Source organism: Papio anubis, chromosome 4, assembly GCF_008728515.1.
Source record: "Papio anubis isolate 15944 chromosome 4, Panubis1.0, whole genome shotgun sequence".
Taxonomy (NCBI): domain Eukaryota; kingdom Metazoa; phylum Chordata; class Mammalia; order Primates; family Cercopithecidae; genus Papio; species Papio anubis.
The window spans coordinates 75,206,328-75,230,848 of NC_044979.1; the positions used below are offsets into that span (position 1 = coordinate 75,206,328).

Sequence of the window (24,521 nt, forward strand, 5' to 3'; positions counted from 1 at the left end):
GGGATGGTGGCGGGCACCTGTAATCCCAGCTACTTGGGAGGCTGAGGCAAGAGAATTGCCTAGGCAGAGGTTGCAATGAGCCAAGATTGTGCCATTGCACTCCAGCCTAGGCAACAAGGGTGAGACTTCATCTCAAAAAAAAAAAAAAAAAACTCAATTTACAGTAGCTTCAAAAACAATAACTTGGCGTGATCCACCACACCTGGCACAAATTTGGATTTCAAATTTACTATAAAGCTAGAGTAATCAAGACTCTGTAGTACCGGTATAAGATAGATACAGAGTACAACAGAATGAAATTGAGAGTAAAAAAATTAACCCTCACATTTATAGTCAAGTGATTTCCAACAAAGGTAACAGACAATAAGAAAAAACTGCTTCAGGGATAATATCCATATGCAAAATAATGAAGTTGGGCTCCTATCTCACCCTGTATACAAAAATTAACTCAAAATGAATCACTACAAGACTTAAAACTGAATAGTTTTAGAAGAAAATATAGGCATATTTTCAAGAAAATTTTAGAAAAAAGGTATAGACATAATTTTTTGATGTTGGATTAGGAAATGGTTTTGTTGACACCAAAACTACAAGCAACAGAAAAAAAATAAATAAATTGTACTTCATCAAAATTTAAAACTTTATATTCCAAGGATACCATTAAGAAAGTGTTAAAACGGCCGGGCATGGTGGCTCACATCTGTAATCAGAGCACTTTGGGAAGGCCAAGACGGGCAGATCACCTGAGGTCACGAGTTCAATACCAGCCTGGGCAACATGGCAAAACCCAGTCTCTACTAAAAATACAAAAATTAGCCAGGCGTGGTGGCACGTGCCTGTAATCCCAGCTACTCAGGAGGCTGAGGCAGGGAGAATTGCTTGAACTTGTGAGGCGGAGGTTGCAGTGAGGCAAGATCACGCCATTGCACTGCAGCCTGGATGACAGAGCCAGACTCTGCCTCAAAAAAGAAAAAAAAAAAAAGAGAAAGTGTTATGATCTCATACCACTCAGAATGGCCACTAAAAAGTCAAAAAATAACAGATGCTGGTGAGGTTGTGGAGAAAATGGAACGCTTACGTACTGCTGGTGGAAGTGTAAATTAGTTTAACCACTGTGGAAGACAGTGTGACAATTCCTCAAAGACCTAAAAAAAGAAATACCATTCAACCCAGTAATCTCATTACTGGGTATATACCCAAAGGCATATACATCATTCTATTATAAAGACACAAGCATGTGTACATTCATTGCAGCACTATTCACAATAGCAAAGAGGTAGAATCAACCTTGATGCCCATCAACGATAGAGTGGATTAAAAAAATGTGGTATATATACATCAAAGAGTACTATGCAGTCATAAAAAAAGAATGAGATCACGTCCTTTGCAGGAACGTTGATGGAGCTGGAGGCCGTTATCATTAGCAAACTAATGCAGGAACAGAAAACCAAATACTACATGTTCTCACTTTAAGTGGGAGTTAAATGATGAGAAAACATGGACACAGAGAACAACAGACACTGGGGCCTACCACAGGGTAAAGGGTGGGAGGAGGGAGAGGATCAGGAAAAATAACTAATGGGTACTAGGCTTAATATCCAAGTGATGAAATAATTTGTACAACAAACCCCTATGACACAAATTTACCTATATAATGAACCTGCACACGTACCCTTGAACTTAAATAAAAAAGTTTTAAAAAAAGAGAAAAAAGAAAAGAAAAAGATAAAACAGCCTGTACACTGTGAGAAAAACTGCGCAAATCACATATCTGATAAGGAACTCTAGCATACACACAGAACTCTCACAATACAATAAAAGTACACATAATCCTATTTAAAAATGTGCAAAGGATCTGAACAGACATTTCTCTAAATACAGCATACAAATTGCCAAGAAGCACATGAAAAGATATTAGCCATCAGGGAGATGAAAATCAAAACCACGATGAGACACTCACTTCACTCTGCTACGATGGCTATAATCAAAAAGAGATAATAAAAAGTGTTGGTGAGGATGTGAAGGAACTGCAACCCTCAAATACTGCTGGTGGGAATATACTTAAGAAAATGGTGTGGCCACTTTGGAAAACAGTCTGGCAGTTCCTCAAAAAGTTCAACATAGAATTACAATATGACTCAGCAATTCCACTCTCAGGAATATACTCAAGAGAAATGAAAACATATGTCCATACAAACTACATACATGAATGTTCACAGCAATGTTATTCATAATAGCCAAGAACTGGGAACAACTCTTATGCCTGTTAACTGATTAATAAATAAAATGTGACCTATCTATATCTACAGAGTGAAATATTATTTATCAATAAAAAGGAATAACGTATGTGCTACATCATGGATGAGCCTTGGAAACATTATCCTAAGTAAAAGAAGCCAATCATGAAAGCCCACATTTTAGACATGAAAAGTCTAGAATAGACAAATCCATATGGAAAAAGTAGATTAACAATTGCCAGGGGATGGAGGGACTGGATGGAAGGGAGTGGTGATTGCCAAGGTGTGGTGTGAGGTTTCTTGTTGATGAAAATGTTCTACAATTGAACGTGGTGATAACTGTACAAATCTGTGAATATATTAAAAATCATTGAATTATATACTTTAAATGGGTAAATTATATCTCAAAAAAGTTTTCTTAAAAAACACCTAGAACTGTCAGAGATCTGCCTCTTACTAATGAGTAACCCTGGGTAAATTACTCTGACCCAGTTCTCTCAGTCTTAAAATGGGAATATCTATCTTAGACAGTTGTTCTGGAGCTAAGCATGACTAGTACAATGTTCTAAACATAGTAGGTGACCACCAAAATCATAAAATTCCAAAGTGTAAAACCTTAATTATAATGAAAATTATTATCTGGGCACCAAATATTTACAAATACTATTTTTTAAATGAGCACAGTGTGATTTGGAAGTATCATAGTTTTTAATTTCTCAAAAAGCAATAATTTCCCCCAAATATTTAAAATCCACCCTTTCTTGAGCTCATATACTAAAATTTTGAATGAAAAGTGATCAAAAACTAAGTAATTTTCTATTATGTTTCTTAAAGTATAAAATTAAGAAAGATTAAGAACCTCCACTCTTTTCTCTGAAGATCTTTCAGACACTAGAAATATTTAATTGGCAAATTACTTGCACATGCCATTAAGTGGTTAGACTGAATTTGTTTTTACAAATTCTATGGACTCTTATTCCTTAACCTCCACCACACTATAATCTGAAATCATCAAGGTCTTCACTTATGCAAATTTTAACTTTCAATGTTTTTGTTTCCAAACAGAATAACTAAATTAATGCATTTTAATTTCAAAAAAGATTCACTTTTTGAAGCAGCATATCTATGAAAAAGAGTCTCCCATTAAAATAAAAAAGATTCATCAAGCTATATTATTTCAAACACTAAACCATAATCTCTCTCTCTTTCTCATGGATTTTAAAAATTTCATTAATACAATAAACACAAAAGGGATGTTTGTGTTAAACATAAAAGTAACCCCTCTTGGAGGCAAAGAGAGACTGCTGAACGACCCAGCACTTTATCTCTGAACAGTTTCATGCTTTTTCTAATGCATGCTAAATCCTCAAAGAAAGTTGTGGTTTTCCTCTAAGGGAAGTAATATTCCACCCTGCTGATATGGTTAACAACCAGCTTCTATGGCCATCATCTTTTAAGCAGGGAGCAAAAGACAAATTGTTGAATTCATACATTAAATAACATAATGGAGTAAGTGGATGCAGACCTATCTCTACTGCCATATGCTCCAATATCAAGGTTGCCATTTCAAACCCTTTTGACAAGTGCCTTTTTACATTAATCACAGCTAAGGGTTTGAAGAGGAAAGAAGTATTCTGGCTACAATTCAGAGTCGTTCAAGAAACTTCTAGGGGGAAAATGGTTGCCATTAAAACATAGTAAGTAGAGCATAAGTACTGCACATTAAAATTGAGTTCTCTATAAGGCCCTGTAAACTTATTATTATTACTATTATTCTGAGCATGTAGGTACAGTGGTGATAGGCATCTTTCAAAAAATAAGCACACACACAGCCAAGCTGAGCCAAATATTATACTAAAGTCATATGTGGTATTGGTGTATGTAAAAATTAGGGCTAATTTAAAACTGTATTTAGGAATGGAACTAGCCTGAGTTAAGGTCATGTGGCATTCAGGAAAGAATCCTGTCCTTCTAGTGCCAGAAGTCAAAGTTGTGATTCTTATGAAACTAGTCACCTTTTCCCCTCTAGGCCTGTTTCCTCATCCATGAAAGAAAGCCATAAACTATACTCAGCCATTGTTCATTTGAAGTATGAACTATGTTCCCTTGGAGAGCTTGTTTAAAACACATTCCCAAGCCCCACACCCAAAAATTTTGAATCAGTAGATTTGAGACACAGCCAGGGAGTCCACAGTTAACCAACATTCTACACTATCACAATGAGAACCCATGGTCTGCCTCATTGATAAGAATCCCTCCTCCTCTATAATCTGACAGATCTATCAGTTCTCAAGATTTATACACTATTTAAGTCATCACAGTGACTGTGATGTCAACAACAACAACAAAATGGCTCAAGGCTGGCAGATATCTAGCGTAAGATACTAACCATCTCTGTCACACACACTAACTAAATCAACAGAGGGGCCAACTGAGATGTTTCCAATTATCTGCTAGAAAAAGCATTTTCAACTGGGTAGAATAAATCATTATTAGCCTTTCATAATATCAAAAGTAGGTCAATTAAAATGGTGTTTGGAGGCATATAGCAGACTGTGGTCACTCTCCAGATGTGTAAGCTTGCTTTAATCATCTGTTGTGTGTTAATTATTGTTAACTTTCATTACCACTAGAGAATACAATCAATGTTTTAAAATTCTTAAAGCATTACAGAGTCCTAATTCACTCTCTAGATGCAAATATAATATCTATATTGTTTTAAAAAACCTATTTCCTAAGCTAGTTTCCTTAGACAGATGTTATAAAAAATTTTCTTGCAAAAGCATTAACATACATTTAACCCTACTTAAACGCTTCAAGAACAGATGTACTACAAATGTACACCCACAGTGATCCCATATTAGTATAAAACTGCTTTATTTCAATTAAAATGTCTAAGTATCCACCCCCAACATATACCTAAACTGTAATTTTCTCTGAGAACTTCCAATATGTTCTTGATTTTGTTTCCTTTATCAACCTATCAGAGTAAAAACTGCATTGCAACTGTTGGAAGAAATCAGTCATTAGCAACAAGATTACAGCAAATTTTCCAATTTAGAAAAACTGTATTTTTATCTCTCTCTTATACCAAAAGAAGAATGGTATAATTTTCCTATTTTTAAATGAGCAGTACAGTTAGTTTAAAATAGTCAAATTTTCCTAGGGCTCTAAGTTTTAGGATTTTCTGTTAGCTTTCTGTTCTCTACATCTTCTTTCCTATTCACAAATTCTCTTCACCCTTCATCACGCATGCACATGAACATGCACATACACACACACATGCACACACGAACACACAGGTGCACATGCACGCACAGGGACAGCAGCCCCCAGTCCAGTCTCTCCACATCCTGAAAGGCTTCTAAGGAACAGTAGACCTTCAGGCAGTAGTTAACTAAGGAGTGGCTTCACATGGTTATTTTGATTTACTCTCCAACTGACATTCTTCTACCTTCTCAACAGGTCTGCCTTTTTTTCTCCCGCTCTCTATTTTTAAAATGGAGTGATGAAGTAGCAAAAAGTACAATATTTTAGCCATTTGAGCATTGGCAATTCTTAAATTATCCCACCAACTGGAAGTGCTCTCTGATACTACTGTCTTTCAAAATTGAAGCCATTATGGTCAATCGTGCAAATCCGTATTTAGCTCTTCATAAATAGTGGATTTTTGACCCAATGAACTGGAACAGTTTCTGAACAGTCTCTAGGATCTCTGGAAAAGATACTCAGTACCCAGGCATGCCACAGTTCTTATCAACACAGAGGTTATTTACTTTCAAAACTCATACTGTTCTTATTAGAAATTCTTACTCTCTATTTGGGATGTAAGCATGTGTAAGAGAACATATTCAGTCCCCTCTTCACCTCTCATATAATAAAATAAAATCTACTGTAGGGCAATATTTTTCTTTCATCAAAATGACACATTATTTTTGTGAAATACCGAAATCAGAACCAATATTAATAAATAACTTTCCCCAAGTAACATTTCTTCCGATTCTTCACCATTTTACCCCCCAGCTAACTTTTCGAATATTTCACTTTCCAAGTGTCTTTACAAAGACACCAACAAATGACCTTCCTTTCCAGCAAGCTTAAAAATGATGGGTAAAGTCTGCCCTCTTCCAGTCCAATACCAGCATTCCTCTAGCTTTATATATTTAATATTAAATTTAAGTGCTTAACTTTGAAACTTCTCATTTCCATACTTTCAACTCCCATCATTTTCTGCAACCTGAATCGAAGTGACTGAGTGGGTGTTTCCACACATTTCCTAATGTCATCTAGCCTACCCATTTTCCCAAAGCACACCAATTTCATCATAGCAGGTGTTCCTGGACACGGTCTAACTTGAACTCAGAAAGGGTTCCTCCAAACAATTACATCCATGTCAGAGAATTAACTAACCGAGGACTTGCTTAGAATTAAGAATTAACTAGCTTAGAAATCACCCCGGTTCTGTGGGTTTTGTTTAGTGAGAGACACGAGAGAAAAGTTGGTGCAAATATAAGTTTGCTAAACTCCAATTTAAACAAAGTTAAATATATTTATTTTTCCACAGGACTTCTCAGAGCCTTAATAAATTAAAAGTTTTAGTCTTTATGATTCTCTCTTAGGAGAGTCCTTTTTCACATGCCACTTATTAACATAAACAAGAAACACTTCTCTATAGTAACTAAACTTGCAATATATTTCAATAACGAAGACTTAAGGACAACAGGCCACTGTAGTTTCCAATAAAGGGCAAGACTGGACCAGTTTCTTTTGGACTCCATGCTAACTGACAGAGCTGCAGTGGCAAGCGAGCCCAGGCCTCCCAATGTGGCATAGGGTGTACACTAGTTTCTTCCATTTTGGTCTTCATGTGAATCAGAACCAATTCCCTTTCAGAGGTCTCACTAGCCGGCCAACCAAACAGTTCTTTCTGTATTTTATTTTGTTTATTTATTTTTGTGACAGAATCTTGCTCTGTCACCAGGCTGGAGTACAGTGGTGTGATCTCGGCTCACCACAACCTCTACCTCCTGGGTTCAAGCGATTCTCCTGCCTCAGCCTCCCAAGTAGCTGGGACTACAGGCACGTGCCACCATGCCCAGCTAATTTTTGTATTTTTAGTAGAGACCGGGTTTCACCATGTTGGCCAGGATGGTCTCGATCTCTTGACCTTGTGATCCGCTTGCCTTAGCCTCCCAAAGTGCTGGGATTACAGGTGTGAGCCACCGTGCCCGGTTCTTTCTGTATTTTTAATAATTCATTAGTTACTCTACATTTACTTCATTTACAGAAAAATGTATTTTCCAGTCTGTCTCTTGTATTATATATAGGTTGTCTGATATATTTTATTTCTTCATATATCCAAAATCAAAAGGCATCCAAAAACTGATTATCATTACATTTTGAAGTCATACATAAACTATTCTACAATGAATGTTTTTAACAGCAATGCTGGAAAAGTCTTAAATAAGATATATGTCTACTAGTTCAACTGCCCCTCTATAAAAAGCAGCTTTTATCTTTAAAGGGCAGGTCACTGACCTCTGCGAGATTTGCTAAAACCTATGCAATTTTTCCCCAGGAAAAAAAAAAAATGCTCATTTAGACAAAATATTACAATCATAGCCATTCACAGACTCCCTGATACTTATCTAGGCAAAGAGTTGCGAACTCTTGACTTTAAAGTTTAATTAAAAACTGCAGAACATAAACATGCACATACCATCATTACCACCACTATTTGGATAATGAAATTGGGTTACATTCATGTATTAAGGATAACTTCAAAACTGCACATAAAACCTATTTCATGAAATCTTGTTCAGTGTACTGAAAAATTAATTTTAAAAAAGTCAAAGGAAGAGAAAAACATGTAATAGCATAATGCAAGAAAACATTTTGGAGTTTAACCTAAGAAATTGGTTATTGTATAGAACATACTTTGAATATTCAGGGGGTCTAATTGTGACTTTCTTCAGATAAAAGTAGTATTCAAGCTCTCAGTGGGGCTCGATCGCTCATGCCTGTAATCCTAGCACTTTGGGAGGCCAAGGCAGGTGGATTGCCTGAGCTCAGGAGTTTGAGACCAGCCTGGGCAACAACAGTGAAACCCTATCTCTACTAAAATACAAAAAAATTAGCCAGGCATGGCAGCATGCGCCTGTAGTCCCAGCTACTCCGGAGGCTGAGGCAGGAGAATTGCTTGAACCCGGGAGGCAGAACTTGCAGTGAGCTGAGATCGCGCTACTGCACTCCAGCCTGGGCGGCAGAGCGAGACTGTCTCAAAAAAAAAAAAAAAAAAAAAAAAAAAAAAAAAAAAAAAAAAAAAAAAGTAGCATTCGAGCTCTCTGCTACTGTGGAGCTAGGCTATTAATGTGGTCTACTGCAGTACAACATCTTAAGAAATACCAGTAAGTAGGAATAGGTAATGTCTTAAATTAGCATTATAAGACAAAGCACTGGTATATATGCCAAAGAGTTCAGATCAACAGTTTCATTAAACACACCCACACATCCACACAGGTACTCTTTCTCAAAATCCACAATGGAAATGCTTTGCTCTCCCTGCAATATTAAATAAGAAATACAGTAACAGGAAAGTGTCTGAGAAACTATCACTCAACATGTCTGTACCAATCTGCTCACACACCAGGTAAGTCCTTCCAAATCCTGACTTTCAGCTCCTCCACTCACAAAGTGGGATGACTATCAACTGGCTTCACATAGATACAGTGAAGCCTAAATAATGATCACTGACATGGTGCCTCTGGCTTTGCCCCACTCTAGTCAACTCAACAAAAATCATCTCTTCCAAGCATCATTCTGACTCTATCCCTGTCCTCCAAAGACCTTGTGGTGACTCCTAATTGCTTCTTATATGAAATAATTACCCTTGCTTAAGGGCCCGGCCCTGTCGTTGGTGCCCTGACAACCACCCTCCCAAGTACCTAGGTCTCTTAAGCTGCACCCCTCAATCAAGGGCCTCCTCTACTATGGTTCCCCTCTCTCCTCAACCTGGACATGGGCCATCTCCTCACCCCTCCCTATCGTCCTGTGATTCTCCCCTTCAGTCAGAATTCTGTTCATATAAAAAGATAAAGCTTTTCTGGGTAAAACTCACATTGTGTGCATCTCAACAAGTTATCCAGATAGGTGGAACCAAGGCAACTTTCTATGTACACTGGTAACTCTAAGTCAGGTACATTATCTTCCTTATTACTTTCCACCATAGGCATTTGCCTATTGCTCTTTACTTCATGAAAAATATTAAATCCTTCTAATGTCTGATATAGACTGAGACCACAATGGCTGACACCTGTCTGGATTATGGTGGGCTCACTCCAAAAGCATGAGTATCAACACCAGAGGGAGGCAGTGTGACACAGTGAAGAACAGTCAGCCAGGATCAGGCTGCTCTCCCAGCTCCACCACAGGCAACACTATGACTGTGGCCACTGACTCAACCTCCCCATGCCTATTTCCTCTTCAGAAAATGAGAATTATAATAGTATAGACCTTCTAGGCTACAATAATTAAACAATAAATTATACCAAAAGTATTTAGCCCAGAGGTTGGCATGTATTTAAAAATAAAAATGATGGTTACCTTACTTCTCTCATGAGATTATGTAAAACCACAAGTCTTGGGAACAGAACAAGACCAGTAGCTACCACCTGGTCCTTCTGCCTTTCCTTTGACCCCCTTCCTCTCACCCATGGCCGATCGGGAGCCAAGTCATACAGATTAGCTCTCAGGAATAGCCCAGTGTGCATTGGCTCATGCCTGTAATCCCAGCATCTTGGGAGGCCAAGGTGGGAGGATTGCTTGAGCCCAGGAGTTTGAAGTAAGCCTGGGCAACATAGTTAAACTCATCTTTACAAAAATAAAAATAAAGTTAGCTGGACATGGCGGCGCCACCAGTAGTTCCAGCTACTCGGGACGCTAAGGTGGGAGGATGGCTTGAGTCAGGGATGCTGAGGCTGCAGTGAGCCCAGATCACTCCAGCCTGGGTGACAAGAGACATTGTGGGGTGGGGGGGGGGGGGGGGGGGGGAAGGGGGGGGGGGGGGGGAGAGGGGGGGGGGGGGGGGAGGGGAGGGGAGGGAAGAGGAGGGGAGGGGAGGGAAGGGAAGGGAAGGGAGGGAAGGGAAGGGAAGGGAAGGCGGGCCCAGGTGGGGTCCCGAGATATGACTCCAGTCCATGCCTCTGTTATTCCCAGCCTCCACTGTTCGTAACACTTCCAAAGTGGCCATCAGTTCCAGATCCCCACAGCTCCAACCCTTCATGGAATACACAGCCCATATCATGCCAGTTCAGTATTAATGCATTTTCAGTCACTCCTCTAGATCTGCTCAGATAGCTTCCATGCTTTCTACCCACTTAGCCTGCTTTACATTATAAATAGGATACCCTGACATCATATTTTTGGTACTTGTTTATAGTCTCTCTGCCTAAAATGTTCCTCAAATGTATCAAACAGACTCTGTCCTTAGAACCTGGGAAATGGCTATTATTTTCTGCCTGGGACAGTCTCCCCACCTCCATCCCCATATCTACATGACCAATTCCCTCACCTCTTTCAAAAAAAAAAAAATCTTTTTTTTTGGTGGAAAAAAACACTTAACACGAAATTTACCCTTAGTAGATTTTTAAGTGTACAAAACAATATCATTAGCTATTAACACACGTTGTGCAGGAGATCTCTAGAACTTATTCATCTTGCTTAACCAAAACTTTATGCCAGATGATTAGTCAGTCCCCATTCCCCCTCCCCATAGCCCCTGGCAGCCAAGACTCTTTGATTCCATGACTCTGCCTATTTCAGGTGCCTCATATAAGTGGAATCATGTAGTATTTGTCTTCTGTGGCTGTCTTATTTCACTCATAGTGTCCTCAGGGTTCATTCATGTTGTCATATATGGCAGGATTTTATGGCTGAATAATATTCTATCATATGTATATATATTTGCTTTATCCATTCAGCTGTGGATGGACATTTAGGTCATTTCCACATTTGGCTATTGCGAACAGTGCTGCAATGAACATGAGAGTGCTGATAACTCTTCAAGATCCTGATTTCAATTCTATTGGATAAATATCCAGAAGTGAGATTGGTGGATTATATGGCACTTCTATTTTTAAAATTTTGTCAGAATCTCCATAACTATTTTCCATAGGGACTGCACCAAAACATTTATTATCTTAGCCTTATAGAAAAAGTTTGCCACCCATATCCATTACAAAAAATAACACTTTAAAAAAGAAAAGAAAGAAAAAGAAAACTATGTTGACATTCCACACACTAAGTTTAAAGAGAAAATACATTAAATTTCAAAAACAAATTTATGTAAATATCTCCTCATATAATAGCATAGATTTATAATTAATATAATGACACTTTATTCCCTTATTTATTATTATTCTGCTTTGGTTATAAATGACTAGGCCATTAATATCATTTTCTCTCCCCTCTTCTTACCCTGCTTGTCGTCCACCATGATTTACTCCTTTTGAACACCCCTCCTGTCCACTATGATAACCAAAATTTGACAGTATTGGTAACGTCCAACTCACAGAATTCTGAAGTTTCTTTAAATGCATTATATTCAATATGTAGTAAAATACATCTACTGAAATATTTATGAACTTTTTTTTTTTTTTTTTTTTTTTTGAGACGGAGTCTCGCTCTGTCGCCCAGGCTGGAGTGCAGTGGCCGGATCTCAGCTCACTGCAAGCTCCGCCTCCCGGGTTCCCGCCATTCTCCTGCCTCAGCCTCCCGAGTAGCTGGGACTACAGGCGCCTGCCACCTCACTCGCTAATTTTTGTATATTTTTTTAGTAGAGACGTGGGGTTTCACCAGGTTAGCCAGGATGGTCTCATCTCCTGACCTCGCGGATCCACTGCCTCGCCTCCTCCCAAAGTGCTGGGATTACAGGCTTGAGCCACCGCGCCCGGCCAATATTTATGAACTTTTAAGAAGGTAATGCTTATTTGTTATTTCAAATATAAAATTCAGCTCATGATTCTACTATCCTCCGTCTGAGGCACTTAGCACTGATTCATCCTTGGCAGTAGTCCTATCTGCAAAATTGTAAACATGTACTAGCATCTTTAGATAACAAATAACATAGACGTATGTGTTCCTTTCTCTTTCAAAATTTGTAGTGTTCATCTACTCTAAATTTCCAGAGTAGTGAGATATAGACAGACTAACAGTTGTTATTAAATAAACTTTTATTTAAAAACTTTAAAAATTCTAAAGGAATAAAACATTTATTTATACATATACATATAGATATTATACATATTGAAGGCAATAGCATGTGAAATCCCAGCAGGATGTTTGTGGAAATTAACAACTTACTCTAAAATTGTTTTGATAGTGAATAGGGCCAAGAATAGCCAAGATAATCTTAAAGAATAAAGTTGAAAGCCTAACCAGATATGACTTATAAAGCTACAGTGATTAAGATAGTATAGTATTAGTGGAGAATTTACAATTATATAAAAAGAATAGAGCATTCAGATACAGCCTCATACTGGACTTACAATAGCAGCACCACTGCAGTGCAATAAAGAAAAGAGCGACCTTTTTAATAAATGGTGCCAGGTGATCTACATATCCTTGGGGAAGTGGGCCAGGGAAGAATCTTGACCTTTACCTTTAGTACCATGCAAAAATATAACAAATTCTAGAAAGATTAAAATGTAAATTTGAAAGGAAAACAAAATTCTGGAAGATAACATAGGAGAATATCTTCCCGACCTGGAGGAAACCAAATAAATTTTTTTTCTTTTTTGAGACAGAGTTTTGCGCGTGATATTGGCTCACTGCAACCTTTGCCTCCTGGGTTCAAGCGATTCTCCTGCCTCAGCCTTCTGAGTAGCTGGGATTACAGGTGCTTGCCACCATGCCCAGCTAATTTTTGTATTTTTAGTAGAGACAGGGTTTCACTGTGTTGGCCAGGCTGGTCTCGAACTCCTGACCTCAGGTGATCCACCTGCCTCGGCCTGCCAAAGTGTTGGGATGACAGGCGGGAGCCACTGTGCCCAGCCTAGTCCTGTTTAAAACAGGACATGAAAAGAGCTATCCACAAAAGAAAATGCTGATAATTTGTACTACATTAAAATTAGAAACTTATGTTCCTCAAGACTCAATTGAGTAACAGTGCAAGTCACAAAGTAAAGAATCTGTGAAACATATAACCCTCAGAGGTCGTGTATCCAGAAAATATGCATGTGACTGAAGAAGATACCCAAATGGCCAATAAATATAAAAAAATATTGTATAACCCATTAGGAATCAGGGAGAGAAATGCTCATTAAAGCCACACGGGGAGATATCACTAAAATAAAAATAACTGACTGATACCAAGTGGCAAAGATCTGAAATAAATAAAACCATCATGCAATGATATTATGAGCGTTAACTGGTACCATCACTCTGGGAAACATTTTGGCAAGCTCTACTGAAGCTAAATATGCATATTTTCTATGACCCAGCAAGTCTATTCCTAGATATGTCTATACACACCAAAAATACGTAAAACAATGTTGAAAACATATTGCTTGTAGTAGACAAAAATGAAAATGTTCCAAAATGTTTACAAACAATAGAATGGATAAATTAGGATAGAGTCACATAATGGAATTCAATACATTGTTTTTTGAAGAAAAACAAAAAATACATATGACATGGATTTATCTCACAAATAAAATGAACAAACAAAGCCAGACCAAAAGAGTACACTCTACATAGTTCCAATTAAATGAAGTTTAAAACGAGGCAAAACCAATTGATAGTGATAAATGTCAGTTGTTACCATTGGGATTGGGAAACAGTGACTGGGATGAGACCTCTACACTGCTGGTACCATCCTCTTTCTGATCTGGCTTGTGGTAAGCAGATCCAGATGTAAAAGTTCAGCAAGATGTACACCTAACATGATTTGTATATTCTTCTGCATGTATGCTATCATTCAACAAAGTATGCTTTTAAAAATCACTGTCACATGCAATAGGCTAAAAATACAAATGGAAACATTTAGAACAATTTTTTTTCTCCTCACCTGCAGAATCACAAATTAACTAGAATTTACCACTCATACCAACATCCTGTTATATACCTGTTGATATCTCAAGATACTTATAAACACTGGATATCAAAGTAAGAACACACGGTGACAGCAAGAATACTGGAGTTTTCCCTCAAAGGAAATAGGAGAATATAAGTAGCTAGATACCAAAAGAACAAAAGTGGCCTAATCAAGATCTTTTCATTGTAGCAAACACATGGGGTGATGTAGACATGAAAATACGGTAAATATAAACAAGGCCTCAGAGGAAATAGGTCAAGGTTTCACTGAAATGAGACACTTATTTGCCCCTCGATCCAACTGATTTTTGTTTAGTGTCTATCAGAATCAGTACTAGTGGGAGCATGAACACCACCCTGTTGTTGACAAACCCTGTTGCAAACTAAGCTTAGTCGCAGAAGCCCCACTTCACACACACTAATGTGGAAATCCAGTAGGAAAACTGATAAAGAGTGTAACTGCTCTCAGTATAAAAAGCAAGGCTGGGAGACATGTGAGATTTGAGGCCACTCTCCTGTTTTCTCTGCAGACCATGGGAAGGCCCCAGGTGAACCTCTGTAGAGTGTATTAAGAATACTCACCCCATGATCATCACAACTGACTGAGCCAATCCGGGAAGTAACAAAGGAGCCCTTCTCTCAATTGTCACTCCATGTCTACCCCTCCCAAAGATACACATCAAGGTAGACAAACTTCTAAAATACTAAAGGGTCACTCCTAGGTGAAAGATTTATAAGAAGCTAAGGAAGTAACTAGAGATAAGATTGCCATTGGGTTTACAGTCTCATATGACCAGCTTAGCCAGGCTATAGATCTGGATCTTCATTCTCTGAAAACTTTGGGTTTATAAGAGCAAGGTTGACTACATAAGTCTTCTTTTCTGTCCAACTCCAAGTTGTTTGTTTTTGATGTCTTTAACTCTGTGAAGAGTTTCCTGGAAAAGGTACTTGTTGCTAGCTTCTTCTAAAGGTACCTGCTGTCAAAACACTCCTTAGGCTGCCATGCCCCCTATAAGATTTTGTTTACTTAGGTGAAAGACTGCTATGCACACCACCTATATTTAATGAATCTAACCAACCCCATAAAAAAAAGTTAGAAGTCAGCTATTAATTTGCAAACTGATGGTCTTTTTGCTCTCTTAGTCCTACGCATTTCTCATTCAGTTTAATCTTAAATTGGGATTAATGGCTCAGAAAATCCAGGGTACATTTTATGATACCAATGGAGTGAGGACTCCCGTTGGCTCATCATACATGTATACAAGGCACATATACAACACGCTGTTTTGTGAGACTGGAAAACCCTAGAATAAATTACCTGTGAAAGGCAGGGTATTGCTGGAGGGGTTGTACATTCTTCTACAACAGTCACATGCAACTGAAGACAAAATCACAATATGAGCTCCTTGAAATCAGGGCTTCCTGTCTTTTATTGCATAAGGCAAGGATGCCCTCTCTTACCAGTCCTATTCAACACAGTATTGAAAGGCCTGGACAAAGCAATCAGGCAAGAGAAAGAAATATAGGGCATCCAAATAGGAAGACGTGAAGTCAAACTATCCTGTTTGCAGTTGAATTGATCCTGTGTCTGTTAATAGAAAACCCCACAGTCACAGCCAAGAAGCTCCTTAAGTTGATAAACAGCTTCAGCAAAGTCTCAGGATACCAAATCAATGTATAAAAATCACTAGCATTCCTATACACCAACAAGTCACGCCAAGAGCCAAATCAGGAACATAATCCAATTCACAATTGCCACAAAAAGAATAAAATACCTGGAAACACAGCTAACTAGGGAGATGAAAGATCTCTACAAGCAGAACTACAGAAAAGAGATGACACAAACAAATGGAAAAACATTTCATGTTCATGGAAAGGCAAAATCAGTATCATTAAAATGAACATACTGCCCAAAGCAATTTATACATTCAATGCTGTTCCTCTCAAACTACCAACGACATTCTTCATAGAACTAGACAAAAACCACTTTAAAATTCATATGGACCAAAAAAGAACCCAAATAGCTGTCAGGCCTCTGAGCCCAAGCTAAGCCATCATATCCCCTGTGACCTGCACATATACATCCAGATGGCCTGAAGCAACTGAAGAATCACAAAAGAAGTGAAAATGGTCGGTTCCTACCTTAACTGATGACATTCTACTATTGTAATTTGTTTCTGCCCCACCTTAACTGATTGATTAACCTGATGAAATTCCTTTTCTTGGCTCAAAAGCTCCCCCACTGAGTGCCTTGTGACCCCCACCCCTGCCTGCAAGAGAACAACCCCCTTTGACTGTAATTTTCCACTACCCACCCAAATCCCATAAAACTGCCCCACCCCTAACTCCTTTTGCTGACTTTCTTTTCAGACTCAGTCCACCTGCACCCAGGTGATTAAAAAGCTTTATTGCTCACACAAAGCCTGTTCGGTGGTCTCTTCACATGGACGTGCATGACATGACAATAGCCAAGGCAATCCTAAGCAAAAAGAAAAAACCTGGAGGCATCACGCTACCTGACTTCAATCTGTACTACAGGGCTACAGTAACCAAAACATCGTGGTACTAGTACAAAACACAAACATCAATGGAACAGAATAGAGAGCCCAGAACTAAGGCCGTACACATACAACTATCTGATCTTCAACAAAGTTGACAAAAACAAGCAATGGGAAAAGGATTCTGTATTCAATAAATGACGCTGAGTTAACTGGCTAGCCATATGTAGAGGACTGAAACTGGATCCCTTCCTTACGCCATACACAAAAATAAACTCAAGATGGATTAAAGACTTAAATGTGGCCAGACAGTGATGGTTCACACCTGTAATCCCAACACTTTGGGAGGTCAAGGTGGGCAGATCACTTGAGGTCAAGAGTTCCAGACCAGCCTGGCCAACATGGTGAAACCCTGTCTCTACTGAAAAATACAAAAATTAGCCAGGCATGCTGGTGCATGCCTATAGTCCCAGCTACTCGGGAGGCTGAGGCACAAGAATAACTTGAGCCTGGTAGGCAGAGGTTGCAGTGAGCCAACATCATACCACTGCACTCCAGCCTGGGGAACAGAGCAAGACTCCGTCTAAAAAACAAACAACACTTAAGTGTAAAACTCAAAACTATATTCTTGGAAGACAACCTAGGCAGTATCACTCTGGAGAGTGAAATGGGCAAAGATTTCATGACAAAGACACCAAAAGCAATTGCAATAAAAACAAAAATTGGCAAATGGGATCTAATTAACTAAAGGGCATTCTTCAGAGCAAAAGCCCAACTATCAAGAGAGTAAACAGACACCCTACAGAATGGGAGAAAATTTTTGCAAACTATGCATCTGACAAAGGTCTAATATCCAGCAACTAACTATAAGGACCTTAAATTCACAGGGAAAAAACAACCCCATTAAAAAGTGAGGGAAAGGCCAGGCGTGGTGGCTCATGCCTGTAATCCCAGCAATTTGGGAGGCCAAGGCAGGTGGATCACCTGAGGTCAGGAGTTTGAAACCATCCTGACCAACATGGTAAAACCCCATCTCTACTAAAACAAATTTTGTATTCAAAATTTGCCAGACATGGTGGCGTGCGCCTGTAGTCCCAGCCACTCGAGAGACTGAGATAGGAGAATTGCTTAAGCCCTGGAGATGGAGGTTGCAGTGAGCCAAGATTGTGCCACTGCATTCCAGCCTGGATGACAGAGTGAGACTCTATCTCAAAAAAAAAAAAAAAAAAAAAAAGCGGGGGGCAAGAGACATGAACAGATATTTTCAAAAGAAAATATATACATGGCCAAGAAGCATATGGAAAAAGGCTTAACATCACTGATAATTAGAGAAATGCAAATCAAAGCTACAATGAGATACCATCTCACACTAGTCAGAATGGCTACTATTAAAAAGTCAAACAATAGCTGGTTCTAGCAAGGTTGCAGAGAAAAAGGAACATTTATACACTGCTGGTGGGAGTGTAAATTAGTTCAACCACTGTGGAAAACAGTGTGGCACTTCCTCAAACACCTAAAAACAGAACTATCCTTCAACCCACAATCCCATTACTGGGTATATACCCAAAGAAATATAAACATTCTATCATAAAAACACATGCACACATATGTTCACTGTAGCACTATTCACAATAGCAAAGACAAGGAATCAACCTAAATGCCCATTAATGACAGACTGGATAAAGAAAATGTGGTACATATACATCATGGAATAGGATGCAGTCATTAAAACAACAACAACAACGAGATCATGTCCTCTTCAGGAACTTGGATGGAGCTGGAGGCATTATCCTTAGCAAACTAATGTGGGAACAGAAAACCAAAAACCAAACATTCTCACATATATGTGGGCGCTAAGTGATAAGAACACAGAGACAGAGAGGAACAACAGACATTAGGGCCTGCCAGAGGGAGAAGAGTAGAGTCTGGGAGGAGGGAAAGGATCAGGGAAAATAACTAATGGGTATTAGGTTTAATAGCTGAGTAATGAAATAATTTGTACAGCAAACCCCTGTGACACAAATTTACCTATATAATAAACCTGCACATGTACCCCTGAACTTACGTTAAAAAAAAAAAACACAACAATTAAAAAATAAATAAATAAAGGGCTTCCCAAAGAAGAAAAAAGGAAAAAAAAAATTAGAAAATCTTTTCTTCTTTCAGGCTATTTTTTAGTATCACTATTTGTATAAAGGCCTTTGTTTTCCAGACAGTGCCTTTTATGCAGTGGATCTTTTAATCCTTACATAGTCCTGTAAGGTAGTTACTACCCCAATTTTAGAGATGAGGAAAATAAAGCTCAGAGGGTTGAAATGACTTGTCTTTCAGCTAGTAAGAAGCAGAAACAAAATCCTTATGCAACTATGTCTTCTACAATTCAAAGATAGCTCTTGTTTCCTACATCCTGCTTCTTCCCTATCATTTTCTTCTAATCACACTAACACACACACTTTCCCCTGCAATGGTGGAAGCCTCCTATGTCTTTCCAGGACCAGTGGTAAAGCTAGTGTCACCAATATCCCTTGCCACTTCACACGCATGAAGGGAAGATGGATCTATATCAAGGAACTACCTGAAGCCCATTTCTCGGTCCTCTCATCTCAGATCGAGCTCTCTTCCATTCCTCACATCCAGTCTTGCTGGGGAAAGTAGGAAGATAAGACAGAACATATCTGTGTTGAACGTGCTTGCACTCACAGGCTTTCCTCTGTTCATCCCAAAGAAACACTATCATAACACTGTCACCAAACTCGCTTCCACTGAGTAAATCAATAACACCATGAGCTAGCTGCTTACTCATTACTTGAAGATTTAAATGGGGACTTTTTTTTATTGGTATTAATTGAAAAGTTGTGGTTGCAGTGGTGCTAAGAAGAACTGGGTGATGGAAATAAATTTCATCTAAGGATTTGAAAATATTAAATAATCCTCATGAAGTATTAATGGAAAGCATCTGATCTTCTAGAAACAAAATCAGGCAAGTATATAATTTTTTGTCTTTGCTCAAGACGATTTAACCGTTAATTCTGTCATGCCAAATAAGTATGACGGAATGGCGAAGGGGGTTAGCTGGCACAATAAGTCTATTATACTATCTTACCAATACTTTATCTAATTATTATCTTCACTTCTTAATAGGATAAATGAGGACTGGAGAGGATCATCAATTTAGCTCAGAGGCAAAAGCAACAGAGCTGGAAGGGGCTAAGCTTATCTGATTCCAGAAGCAACATTCTTCCTGTGTTTTTCCCACATCTGTATGTTTCCCACAATACACCAAATAAGACAAGTCCCAAAGGTCTGAATGAATTGGAAACTATGAATAAAGACACTTAAAATGGGCACATGCCAAGCACAAGACAGGCAGAGGTCCTGTCTGGCTCTCACGTTCTATGACGCTATGAAAATAATCATGCCACGTTCTCTCTAATCTTTAAAGCCATCTCTCATGAAAGCATAATCCACATGCCTAAAGGGCTCCAAAATTCTTCTTGAGCAATGCTAATGCAGATTTGTGTGCAGAGACAACATATGCCTGACACCACAGAGTCCGCGGGAAACATGGCACTTTCTGTTAAATCTGTCCTTAGTAGCCAGTTTTTTAAAAAATAACTCATCACTGTCCCACCACTTCCAAGTCTTCTCTTTCTTCTAAGTATCTGAAAAACGTCAGGGTTTTCTGCAGCTTTGTAGCTAATTCCCATGATGATGTTTGTGCCTTGCAAAATAAAGAAGGCCACAGCAGAGCAGGCACTGCCAGCACAGCAGTGGGGTGGGAGGCGTGTTCTTTAGAACAAGGTCCTTCACGTACCATTCTGAACCACCATCTTGTGCAGTGGCTCTGGCCGCAAACTACTCCATAGGAACAAGGTGAAGACAAGAAGTATAGGGTGTATTAGTAACTTCTGTGTGTAGGCAGACTATTCACTTCTTCATTCTATCGGTGGAAAGCACTACTGATGGTGCAGGGAAGAAACAGAAGTCCTGTCTGGCTCTCACATGCTATGATTGTATGAAAACAATCATGCCACATCTCCCTCACCTTAAAACTAAATCAGAGTATCAAAACTACTAAGCCAGAAACTTGTTTTTTTCCAAGAGCAAGACGTTTGAACTGGAGCCCCTAAACATTGAAGTGTCTTTACTAAAAGGGATATACTATCTTCTTAAAAGCATTTCCATATGTTCCTACAAAAAAAAAGAAAGAAAGAAAGAAAATGCTCACACAAGTCCACACTTACATAGATGTGCACAGAATCGTGCTCCTTACCAAAAGTTACTTCTCCTTTGCCAGCTTTGTCAAACAGCTGAAAGGCTACCATAAACAAAGCATCAGGAGCACACAGGACAGATTCAAAGGCAACAAATTCTTGAAAAGATATTAATCTGCAACATAAAACAAACACAAAGCATAAAGTCAGCAGCTTGTGGAAAACAGAAGCATATACAAACATACACTGAGGGAAAAAATATCCCTGCCAAAACATAAAATTCAAACTGAAAACATTTATAAACATTTAGCATTTACTTTTACAACGTGGACTGAAATAATAATGCACAGAATCTAAAAGACATGACAGCATTGACCACATAGTTTACACACTAAATACATTATAATTTCAAATGTAACTGTTTTATCCAGTATCATATATGTTTCAATCTTACTTCAGACATGTTTTTGGGTTCTAAAATTAAAGTGTAGATACTTTAGACTAAGATGTGACTGCCTAACAGCAAAATAGAGCAACTTTGTTACACATTAGTATCCCTATAGACCACGCAAAAAACGGTTCACAGATAATTGATTCACTACCAGTATTTACTGACCACCTGTGAATTGACCTAGGGCTAGTACAGGGGAATACAGATAAATGACACATGAAACATGACCCCGAGGAACTTCTAGTCTGGTGAGGCAGATAGCACTAGTCTAGAAATAGACCAGTGTGTAGAAGAAGAACAAATCATAACACAAGAACTAGTATGGTAACAAAAGTCTTTGTGGCAGAAATGGCATTTGAGCTAGGTCTCAAAAAATGAGTACAATTTGGATACACAGTAAGGGGTGTAGACCAGAGGGCACTTCAGGTAGAAGACTAATGCAAGAAAGCTAAGGAGTATATAGGGAAAATTATGAGTGACAGATTTTGTCTGGACAGTGGAGTGCATAAAAGAACAATGTAAAATTAGATTAGAAATATAGGACCAGAGGTGGCCTTGAAGCAAGAAAAGGGGCTGGTCATTCTCTAGGAGAAAGGAGTGACTTTAACTTTCTGAAGGTCAAAATGTGGGTCAATCTAAGGTTTAGGAAGAATATGAGAGGCCAAGGACGTTTGGCTTCCAAAGAGGAAATGGGTCCATAAAAGCTTTCCTAGATTGTATTTTTTAACAACTGCTACTTTAAGTGTCCAAATACCTTAATGATACATTGAGATACTCCAAGTTTCCGGAGGATATAGGAAGAGGAAGAAAATAGGAATGTTTTTCATATCTTTTACAGAAAACTTAGTTACTTCCAAACATCCTATAGAGAGCACACATTTTTACAAAAACTGTTACAAAGCGAACTTAGCTGTTTCCCAGAATGTCACCCAATTACAATAATGCTATGAAGAAAGGAAAAACTCAGTGCGTTCAATATAACATCTCTGTATCATTAACCATCCAAAACACATCCTTCTTAATGCCTGGGAACACTCAGGAAGAGCATGTGTTACAGGGGATTACTTCCCGGGGACATTTTATCCTTTACTAAGGTCTAGATCACCGAGACTCTCTGCCTAAGCAAGACCAGGGGAAGACAAAGGCAAGAAGCGGGGGCAAATGTGAGTCAAGCACTCCTGGCTGAACTCAAGGAGCTTACCACCAGCTGTTTGGAGGAAAGGGAGACAGTCATGAGCACACATAACCACTAGAAATTAAGAGTTAACTGTAAAAGAAAAAATAAAACACCAAGGGGCATAAAAGGGGTGAATTATTCTGCCTGGAAGAGTTAGGGACTGCTTCATGGAGGCATGGTATTTGATGAACAAATTTTAAAGCTGAAAAGATCTTAGGGATTATCTACTTCAACCTCCTCATTCTACTTGTGAGGAAACGGAAACTCGCAAAAGTTAATGACCTGGGTTAGGCAAAACAACTGGCTTCTGACATTTTGGCCTGAAAACCAGGTCTCCTGGCTTCCATTTAACCTGGTTAGAATTCCAACTGCTGTGGGAAGATGGTGAAACCATGCCCCACAGGATTAAAGAATTTGGTAACTAACAAAAATTTATTGAGCTTGTCTTGCAGGACAGCAGAGAAGAAAACCATTTGTTACAGTTCTCTCTATTTGCCACAAAATTGGCTGACAGACTGAGGCTGGTTAGAACCAATACAGCTCACTGGAGTCTGGGCAGAATAGACTTCCTCTCCTGGTGAGTAACCTTTTGACGTTAGAAGGCCAAAAACTCACCCTCAGTTCAAGCTAATGCCACCATTGTCCAAAGGAGCAACCCATGAAGCAGCATGTAAGGGCAGCAGCATGCCCAAGACACTTTCCAAACCCCTTTTCCTTTCAGCCAATCACTAATCACTGTTCAGACCTAAACTCCACACTCAGAGGCCCTCTCTTAAATCTATGGCTGTAGGGCTGGTAGAGAAAGTCAAACTTGAGCCTGACTCCTGTCTCCTTACTCAGCAGCCTGGCAATAAACCTTTCTTGCTGCAAAAACCTGGTGCTTTCTGTTTGGCTTTCCATTGTATGCAGGCAAATGGACCCACTTTGGTTTAGTGACAATGGAGACAGGAGGGAAGGGTAGAGAGAAGACATTCTACACTGGTGAAGCAAAGTACAGAGGTGAAAACAAATGGATGTGCTGTATTTGGAGCAGGATGTAGGAGTTACCAATTCTCCATCTAGCAGGTCATGAGGAGCAAAAGACTGGCATGAGTGAGAGGCCAGCCACCTGGGATGGACCTTAAGGACAAAGCAACAGAATCTCGACTTTTTTTTTTTTTCAGACAGTTAAAAATCACTCAAGGTTTCTGGATTAAGAAATGTCACATTCAAAACTTTGATTTAGAAAAGAACTGGTGTGGAAGATGAATTTAAAGGAGAGATGAGATGTGGGAGAAAGCCTGGCAGCCAGGGATTGCAGGGTTCTAAACCTGAATGGGAGTCCTAGGAATGAAAGCAGAGGAAAGGTCAGAGAAACACAGTGGAGGCAGAAATGATAAAATGTGGTTAGGACTGGATGTCGGAGGCCAAGGCCAAGGAAACAGGCCAGGATGCTCCCAAGATTTCCAAGTTGGATAACTGAGTGGGATGATGATACCACCACCAAAGATCAAGAAGAAAAAAGAAAAAAAGGTAAAAATTGGAAAGAAGGGACCTGTGGGAGAATGCAACCAACTGCGACTGTATTTGAGGTACCAGTGGGACATGTAGTACAGTGTCCAGCCAGATGCCAAAAGAGACTCAACGGACTTAACAGAGATGCTGGTATGGGCAGAACTATGTCCCCCATTTCCGAAAATCCCAACCCCTAGAACCTCAGAATGTGACTTTATTTGGAAATAGGGTGGCTGCAAATGGAGCTAGTTAAGATGAGATCATAGTGGAATAGTGCAGGCACCTAATCCAGTATGACTGAAGTCTTTATAAAAGAGGGAAATTTAAAAACAGACACGCACACAAGGAGAAAACCAAGTG

The 24,521-nt window shown here is 39.0% G+C and overlaps 1 protein-coding gene across 3 annotated transcripts in view; it reads right to left on the reverse strand.

Moving 5' to 3' along the window:
• SLC25A13 (solute carrier family 25 member 13) overlaps nt 1–24,521 on the reverse strand; it is a 198,743-nt gene that overhangs the window by 101,565 nt on the left and 72,657 nt on the right. For 2 of the 3 annotated variants that reach the window (XM_003896295.4, XM_017956938.3), the window contains exon 4: nt 21,099–21,214. The exons of the other annotated variant lie outside the window; for it this stretch is intronic. In XM_003896295.4, the coding sequence (XP_003896344.2) occupies nt 21,099–21,214 (116 nt within the window). The remainder of the gene's footprint in view (nt 1–21,098; nt 21,215–24,521) is intronic. 3 annotated transcript variants of the gene reach the window in all.